General features: G+C 61.5%; 1 protein-coding gene across 1 annotated transcript; it reads right to left on the bottom strand.

Annotated features, from left to right (window-relative positions):
* Window positions 1-904: 904 nt before the first annotated feature.
* On the bottom strand, window positions 905-7,664 carry COPS8 (COP9 signalosome subunit 8). The gene is made up of 8 exons (XM_040972353.1): window positions 7,507-7,664; window positions 7,259-7,329; window positions 6,531-6,579; window positions 5,584-5,716; window positions 4,323-4,430; window positions 2,595-2,657; window positions 1,831-1,878; window positions 905-1,217 (listed from the first exon to the last, which is right to left on the bottom strand). The coding sequence occupies exons 1-8, from the start codon at window positions 7,582-7,584 to the stop codon at window positions 1,138-1,140; spliced, it is 630 nt and encodes a 209-aa protein (XP_040828287.1). The 5' UTR covers window positions 7,585-7,664; the 3' UTR covers window positions 905-1,137.
* Between the last annotated feature and the right edge of the window lie 1,142 nt (window positions 7,665-8,806).

Genomic DNA, 8,806 nt, shown 5'->3' with positions numbered 1-8,806 from the left:
CACTGGTGTCCTCCATGGGCCCTCCGAGCAGGTCTGGGCCTTGCATCCCATGGACACACGCGCACTTGGCCTGGGATTTTGCTGCTAGTGGAAGCAGCTCGACAGTGTTCTGTAAAATGACTGAGTTCAAGGGGAAGTGTCCAATGTCTTGGGCACCCACCTGGACACCTTCGCCTGTTCCTAAAACCCCTTCGCTCGCCGGCCAGGGGTTTTAACACCACGGCCTGGCGACCAAGTGTAAGTCGCAAGCTTTTTCTGTATGTGCCGAGAATGCTGAAAGCCGAAGCGTCTAGAACGACCCACACACCATGAGATGCTCGCCGACCACACACTCGCTCCTGCGGAGACGGGCACGCCGGAGTGACGCAGCGCAGGAGCTCAGAGGGCAAGGTGCAGAATCAAACATTTATTGAACAAACGCACAACTGAACTAAGGGAGCTTCACTCTGAAGATACAATCAATGGCTTCCACTGGTCGGTGGGCTCTCCCCGGCCGTGAGACGCGGTCAGGGTCTCTGAGCAGCAGCACCTGAGCCGGAGGTGGGCACAGCCCGGAGGCCGTGGCTGCTCGGGGTCCTGCCCCCCACCCCATGCATGCCACCGTGGCCTGGTGGCCTGACAACTTGTATGTCTCACGAACGCCTGAGGGCGACATGTGCGTGGCAGGCCTACCACACCCAGCAAGGGACACACTCGTGCTACTGGAAAAAGCATGAAGTACCAAGTGGCTTTCCTACAGAAACGGTTCATTTGTTCTGGGCTATTTTCTGTATCAGGACGTGGGAAGCAAGCGCTCTCTCCGAAGAGTGGAGTCGCCGCCCAGCGGCCCAGGGCCGGGCCACGAGGACGGTCCACCCTGACCTCACCCCACACCGAGCGTGCCCAGCTGTGCAGGCGGCACCGCCAAGCCGCTTCTGCACGAAGCCGAAAGCTCACTCCTGAGTCAGTGGGGAATAGAAACTGCGTAATACTGACAGGCTAACTAGTACACCAAACGGAAACCGTGTCAACGACTGCAGCCTGCCTCGGCAGCCGTGTCAGCGTGTATTTTATCACTTCAGCCAAGTGACAACATTTACATTTCTCTGTGTGTCACTTCAGTGGATGCTGAAGGTGGACCTTGACCTTGGGGATCTGTCAGTTCTCCAGGAACGCCACGTAGTCCGTCAGCCTGGCCAGCTGCTGCTCGTTGGGGATCGGGGGCAGCGCGGCGGGCCCTGCAAGAGACCCACGCGCTCGCCGTCAGACACGGGCGCCCAGCTCTGCCGCAATCAGACCACACAGGCCTCGCAGTGGCCAGGGCGCTTTTGAGAAACAAGCCCAGAAGCCTCGACTTCCACGGGCAGAGTGCGTGTTCCCCGGCCGGGCGAGAAGGCAAGCCTGGCACCTCCGTGCCAGGGCATTAGAGGCGAGGGAACATACTCTGCCCATGCTACACCCTGCTAGATCCCACCTCCAAGCAGGGGCTCTCCCTACCCGCCATCGGAGCAGCCAGGCAGCGCCTCTCATGGGCCAGCTGCTACAGCACAGGCAGCTGCCAGCGGACAGCACCCAAGAAGCAGCCAGCCCACGCTGCTCCAGGTGACACTTGCCACTAAGGAGCAGGTGACAGCCAGGGGCATGAGGGAAGCCAGCAGGGGGCCCTGCAGGACAGTGTGGGCAGCTGAAGGGGTGCCCAGGTTCACCCTCATGACCCGAGTGCCACAAGTGTGTGCCCTGGATCTTCTGTTGCAAGGTTGGAACTAAGTAAAATACACAAACAAAATACCACCACAAAAAGTTAGCAAAAACAAAACATTTTTACCTGAGCAGAGGAAAATGCATACATACCTGATAAGGGAATGAATTTGTTAAAGGAAACATCTAGGGCCCCTGCAACTACAATAAAACAAACAAAAATCCAAAATTAGAGACACTGTGAAGACCTGACGGAACCAGCCAGTGTGAGATGCACTCGTGAGAGCTCAGTCTCCAGACAGACACGCCCGAGTCCACAGCGGACAGGCCTCCCCGCCCGATGCCACAGCATGCCCAGCAGCAGTACCAAGGTCAGAACGGGCAATCTGAGGAGGGAGCCTGGGCTGCCGGGGTGGACAGGGTCAGGGTCAGGGTCAGGGAACGTGGCCTCAGGCTGGCAGCACGGACACTGCCCTGAGGACGCGGTGAGGAGCCGGCAGGCTGGAACAAGCAGAGCTCCTGTCAGGGAGCAGGGCAGAGTGCGGTACAGGACCCACGGCCTTCGGGAAGGCCCAGGCTGCTTGTCTGTGGAGTGGACAGGTGATAGCCACACTTCTCAGTGAGGGCCACGTTTAGGTACAATGGGCCAGCTGCCGCCGGACACCACGCCCCTCATGAACCTGCCGAGTCCGAGCGGTGCCACCTAAGCTCCTGGACCCTGCCAGCTCCTGGGCAGCAGAACACCCAAGCTGCAGCTGGTCACGTGGGGATGGAACCGCAGGTGGAAGGTCCCTCCCTCTCAAACAGCTCCATAAACTGAGGCGCAGTACTACAACACCCCACAAAGCAGTCAGGTGACCCCGAGACCCCGACCCAGCCCCCAGCTACGCCCGGAGCAGGGCGTGGGCATCATGTACCTGGCTTCCTGGGCAGCACCATCCTCGTGGTGGAGTCGGCTTGCCATCCCTGCTCCAGGACACCTACAGAGAGGACGTTGCAGACACGTGAAGGGGCGGCAGGGCGAGAAACACCCGCCCTGCGACACCAGGCTTGCGTGGCGGACCCGCCTCGTGTATCTTCCCTGGAAAGCAGGGCGACACGTTCTGCACCGTTTCTACGACACGCACCACAGCCCCGTTCTCTTCGTGCCAGGCTGCTCGGGTCGCCAGCAGCTGGCCAGCCCCAGCACTCTAACCTCACCAACACACTCAGAATGAGCACAAGGAAGCCGTCTTTGTTAGAGGCAACCAAAATGGTCAAAGGTCTACATATTAGAAGTGGTTTGAGTAAGTCAAAAGCAACTTGAATTTAAAGTAAAAAGAAGTTTCTACAAATAACTTGGGCCACACTCGCAGGCTTAGGCTGTGAGGTCAGTGGGTCTTTTGCAGGCACTGATAAGAGTAAGAGCAAGAGCCCATTGTCCCCTGCACCCAGGCTCAGGATGTAAGTCAGGGTCAGTGGCCCTGATGAGGGTAACATAGCCCCATGGTCTGTATTTCACAGATATGTTACCTATTGCTTTGCATCTGTAACCCCTTAGCTTAGAACAGCTTTGTCATGAACAGCCAAACCGGCCTATAAGATCCGGCTTGTCCCTAGCTCGGGGTCTTGCTTCATCCACCAGTCCTGTGTGTCCGTGTGAGGAGCCTGACCCTCAGTGGATGCTGACTGCATCCACGTCTGGTTCTTTGCTGTTCAAGGGAGGGGCGATTTTGGACTCTAACATCTGGGGCCTCGTCCAGGATCGCTCCCTAGTGGTGAAAATGCAAACAACCACCGTGGACAGAGTTTCCTAAGCTTTGAGCCCTGGGTAAGCGGGCTGTCTGTGTTGCTTTTGTTGTCCCCAGAACCTCTTATTTGCCTTTATCCAACGGAGGGGCGATTTTGGACCCTAACATCTTGAGTAGTCATCTCACTGGGGATCCTGACGACGGGACGTGCAGCAAGTGACAGCTGCTGACCACACGTGGGCAATCAGGATCCGCCCAGGAACCACAGGGACTGTGAAGTGGGACCCGCGGCCATTGCCTAGAAACGAGGGGGTTGGAGCGCTCTGTCCCAGGGCGTACAGGGAGCGTAGAGACGGCACGGCAGCTGGGCGCGCCCAGGCAGTCCCCTCAAGAACGGAGAGCACCGCAGGTAACAACGGCCATCCAAATTCAAGGGGCAAAAAGTGGCGGAGTGACAAGTGAGCCTGTCCCGCACGTGCACCAAGTAAGCCCTGGAACTATAAGAGTAGGGGGAACTAGCACCCAGCAAGCACCAGGGTGTGTGTGCAAGGGGGCAGGTGCTTGGGGCAGCAGCTGGGCAATCACATGCCAAGGACACCACAAGGTGAGGGTGGCGAAGGCAGCGGGGGCTTGGGGCTGCGTCAGCGGCCTGCCCCAGGCGCAGGTGGAACACGGACAAGGAGCTCCAGCCGGGCCTTCCCAGCCGGGCTGTGGCCACAGGCTTGCAGCTGCAGAGCCTCGAGGAGCACAGGAAGGGAGCTCTGGGCAGACCCTGTACCAGCTGTCTCCCACCCGACTCCCGATGAACCCGATTTCCCAGCCCATCCCGTGCCCAGGATCTGAGACGGTACTGAGAACCTGCAGCCCACGTGTCCATTCTCGCCCTCCTCGTAGGGACCGAGCAAGGACAGGTACCTTTCACAGCTTCCTCCACAGGCAGGCCCACGAAGGCGGCGAAGTCGTCGGCAACAATGGAGGTGTAGGCCTGGGAGACCAGGGCCAGGGCTCGCCTCCTCGTGGCGTCTGGCGGGGGAAGGTGGAGCACAGAGCGTAAAGCGAGGGCAGGCGTTACCGGCACAGTGGGAGCTGTGCGCGCCCATGACGGTGGGGTTTCCGGGATCAGGAACACGAACGCTCTTTCTCCAGAGCGTCCACAGGCCTCGAGTTCTAGTGAACACCCCACGTGTGGGTCTCACCTTTCTATGCTCAACACACTCCTCACTTCCACTTTCTCACCAACTGTGTGCACCTGTGCCCACCACGGTGCTGAGCACGCACGCTACTCCAGCTTCCACGTAAATGACAAAGAAAATTACAAGGGTGGAGAAAAATCAGTAGACACAACATTCAAACTCCAGAAAGTGACCACACGTCCACTTCCCAGGCGCATATCTGCACCTTCGCTCACTTCACACACAAACACGGGAATCGAGGGGGCAGGGAGCCCACCACGGGCCGAGCAGTCCTGCTCGAGGGGGTCTCCGACCACTATGGGTCATGGAAGGGTGTCCGACACAGGTGCCCACATCAGCCCTGTGCCTCCACCCTGGCCTCCTCCCAGCCCGCCAGGCACCATCGTCCCTCCTGCTCCTGCCCTGAGCTGACAAGTGCTGCCACGGGCACCAGCAGATGCTTGTGGGACTCCAGCTTGGCAAAGCTGCACGGGATCATGCCAGAGGCGATGGGGACTGTGGAAGCCAGCAGCCCAGGCTGCCCCGGCAGTGCCCTTACCCGAGTGCACCTCCACTCACTCCACTCTCCTCCCCTGCACCTCCATTCAGTCCGCCCCAGCCACAAGGAGCCACTTCCTGCTCGCCTGCCCACATGCTGCCCCAGTCCTTCGCTGATTGGGGGGCTGCCACCTGGAGCCCACCTGGCCTGAAGCCTTCACAGCCCACTGAGATCATCAGAATTACTACGCACCTTTAACAGTAAAAGCCCGGTTTCCAACAAAAGCAATTTCCATGCAGAATGACACACAGTGAAGCCCCTGCTACCGTCAGGGGCACATCTGGAGCAGATCAGAAGTAAGCCAAGACCCCCCACAGCGGTAAGCCTGGCAGGGCCCCCCCGGCGGGCGGCAGGCCTCCGGGCACCGGTGTGGCTGATGGCGGTTGGATCCCTGCTGCCTTCCTCCCACACAGGGCCCTCCCCGGGGCGGGGACAGGGCACGCACCTCGCAGAGCCTCCATGATAGGCTGCACGGCCTCCGACCACTGGTGTGCGCTGACGGCGGTATAGATTCCGGGGAAGTCCCTCTGCCAGATGCGCTGTCCCACTGCCCAGATGGCCCCGAGCTCGGCGTCCGCCTGCAACAACACGGCTCTGAGGGCGCGCATCCTGCACTCATGCCCACGCCACCTCAGAACACACAGCGGTGCCAAGCGTGCCCGCTGCATCGTTAAGCCCACAAGCTAAGATTTCTGCTGGGATGCAATCCTCTCTCAGTCCTCCCAATCCACACGGGTTTTTAGACAGCAGCAGCAGGGATGGATGAGTCGTTGATTCACTCCTGTGAGTGTTACTCCCCTGAAGACGTGACCCTCACTGCTTCACGACAGCCTGGGGACGGCTGTGAAAGATGCTGGTTACAACACACGTGCCACGGCAGGCCCAGAACACGGCGTGGACAGACTGCCGGCCTCTGCGCCCACCTAGCCCCTGCCCACGCCCGGGGGAACGCGACCCTGCCCTCCTGCAGTGGCAGCGCTGCAGGCGGACTCCTGGGCACGTGCAGAGAAGGGCAGCAAACTCCCTTACTCCTCTGCAACCGAGACTCGTCTGTGGGTAAAAAAAATCACTTCCTCACTTGGGAGGAAACGGCTCACTCACTCTTGCACCCCAAAGCAGAGGTCTCAGCGCCCTGGGAACACCCCCTCAGAGCTGTGAACACTCATCTAGACCGTGGCTGCAAACACTGGTTTGGACGCAGGCCGCCCGAGAGATGCCCAGCTGAGCACACGGTCCCTGGCCAGTGTCCACGCGCAGCCGACAAATGGAGCAGCTCCCTCTGGCTTCCCAGCTTGAGAAGATGCGTTCTTACGCCCGAACACCACTCAAACGACTAGTCACACACGTTTCGAGGCGTGCCCCCTGCGTGCTGCCAGCAGAGCGCGTACTCACAGACTTTAGAGCAGGCGGGATTCTCTTCCACAGGTACCTCGCATTATTCCTGATTGACAGCAGCACAAAGAACAATTGGTTAAAACACAGGCATAAAGGAACGCCTTCAGGAAAACACAGCCAAGCATGACTTAAAACACCCTGGTTACACGCAGCTGCAGACACAAAGACGCGAGCTGCTTCCAACAACAATGTGACAGGCTGCCACTCATGGTGGGCTGCCCTGGGCTCCCGGCCACTGGGCTCCTGACTGCTGGGATCCTGGCCACTGGGTTCCTGGCCGCTGGGCTCCCGGCCGTTAGGCTCCTGGCTGTCCTGAGCTCCTGGCGTCTGTGCTCCTGCCTGCCCTGGTCTCCTGGCTCCAGCTGCCTGCCGGTGGATGCTGTGCTGCCCTGGGCTCCGGGTCTCTGGTCCCTGGCCCTGGGTCCCTGGCTGCCATGGGCTACTAGCTACTGGCCCCCAGGGCTCCTGGATGTCCTGGGCTCCTGGTTCCTGGTCCCTGGCCCCTGGGCTCCTGGCTGTCCTGGGCTCCTGGCTACCGGCCCCTGGGCTCCCAGCTGCCCTGGGATCCTGGCCCCAGCTGCCTGCCAGTGGACGCTGCGCTGCCCTGTGGGCTGTCCCACGTCGGGCTCGGTCCTCCTGTTCTGTGTCCGCGTCTCCCACCAGGGAAAAGGATTCCCTTACAATAACCGACTGAATCGCAAGGTCCCCACCGAGCAACTACTCACATGTCATTATGCAGCAAGTACAAGGCCAGGAGCTGGGCGTACACGGGGGGCGTGGCAATCCCTCCGGGAGACTAGGAGACACCCCGAAGGGAACAAGCACAAAAACACACTTATCCACCGCTAAAACGAACACACAATCAAGAAATCTCCATTTAAACGGACTCCAACCGCCCCTCTAGGCCCCGTTACCCCGGCAACCGGAGCCAACTCCGAGTCGGAGGCAACCCCGCTCCCCCGCGCACGGCTACCTCGAGCTCCTGGTTCTCGCACTGGTCCAGGAGCTTTTTGAAACTGAAGGCGCCTTCTGCCATCACGGCCACCGGCATCTTCCCGCCCGCACCTGCCAGGCCGCACGACCCTGCACTGGCCTCGGGCCGTCGCAGCCGCGGTGACGCACCAAGTCGCCGCCGCGCGCTCCTGCGCACGCGCACCGCCGTCCCGGCGCTCTGGCCGGCCGACTCGGTGCTTGGTGGGAGGTCCGGCCCGACCTCGGGGAGAAACCACTTCCGCAGTGCGCGGCCGGCGGCGGAAGGGGCGGGGCTGCGGCCGGCGGCGGAAGAGCGGGAGCCCCGAGGGAGGGGCCGGAAGCAAGACTGACGGGCCGCTCGCACCTTGGTCCTCCTTGAGCGCCTTCTGGTCTTACAAGACACGCGGCCGTGAACGCTGACGTGAGTGTCGCGGGAGCGTGGGCCTTCCTCGCCGCCCACCGTGCACGCGCGTCCTGTGTTACAGCGGAACCACGCGAAGTGCACCTGGCCCCGCCCACACCCTGCTGACAGCTCTGGCCCCGCCCACACCCTACTGACAGCTCTGGCCCCGCCCACACCCTACTGACAGCTCTGGCCCCGCCCACCCTGCTGACTGACAGCTCTGGCCCCGCCCACCCTGCTGACTGACAGCTCCGGCCCCGCCCACCCTGCTGACTGACAGCTCTGGCCCCGCCCACCCCGTGACCGACAGCTCTGGCCCCGCCCACACCCTGCTGACCGACAGCTCTGGCCCCGCCCACCCTGTGACCGACAGCTCTGACCCCGCCCACACCCTGCTGACCGACAGCTCTGGCCCCGCCCACACCCTGCTGACTGACCGCTCTGGCCCCGCCCACCCTGCTGACTGACCGCTCTGGCCCCGCCCACCCTGCCGACCCACAGCTCTGGCCCCGCCCACCCTGCTGACCCACAGCTCTGGCCCCGCCCACCCTGCTGACTGCACCTGTGAACTCTTGGGCGGCTGCCTGGTTCACCGGGATCTGTCCTGGCTGTGAAGCGGGAAGAGCTTGTCTTCCCTCGAGGCGCCTGGCTTCCTGCGCTGCGGGTGGACACGGTGCTCGTCTTGTTACCCGGCCTCAGCTGTCACCCACGGTGGTGTCCACGGGGCAGCGTGCGTCCGGAGTGGCAGTGGGCGCGGGTGTGTGCCTGTCCCGCAGCACCCGCACGTGCTGCATGGTCCTGGGGAGCTTGGCGTCGCAGGGGGGGCACTGGGGTGCAGTGCTTGGGACCCCCACATCCCTGCTGGAGGCTCTGGGCTCTCCAAGGTCTGAGTGGGTAG

This window comes from Ochotona curzoniae, unplaced genomic scaffold, assembly GCF_017591425.1.
Source record: "Ochotona curzoniae isolate NIBS_2020 unplaced genomic scaffold, NIBS_Ocur_1.0 contig_2294, whole genome shotgun sequence".
In the NCBI taxonomy this organism is placed as follows: Eukaryota; Metazoa; Chordata; class Mammalia; order Lagomorpha; family Ochotonidae; genus Ochotona; species Ochotona curzoniae.
Note: the sequence above shows the minus strand (reverse complement) of the source record. Positions and strands in the feature narration are given on the sequence as shown.

What these genes read in the sequence shown, in the direction of transcription:
- COPS8 (XM_040972353.1), bottom strand. Translation starts at nt 7,584, where the DNA reads ATGCCGGTGGCCGTGATGGCAGAAGGCGCCTTCAGTTTCAAAAAGCTC. An exon ending in TGTGGAGGAAGCTGTGAAAG is followed by an intron (nt 2,658 to 4,322) that starts GTACCTGTCCTT and finishes TCCTCTCTGTAG; the next exon opens with GTGTCCTGGAGCAGGGATGG. An exon ending in GGTGCTGCCCAGGAAGCCAG is followed by an intron (nt 1,879 to 2,594) that starts GTACATGATGCC and finishes GTTTTATTGTAG; the next exon opens with TTGCAGGGGCCCTAGATGTT.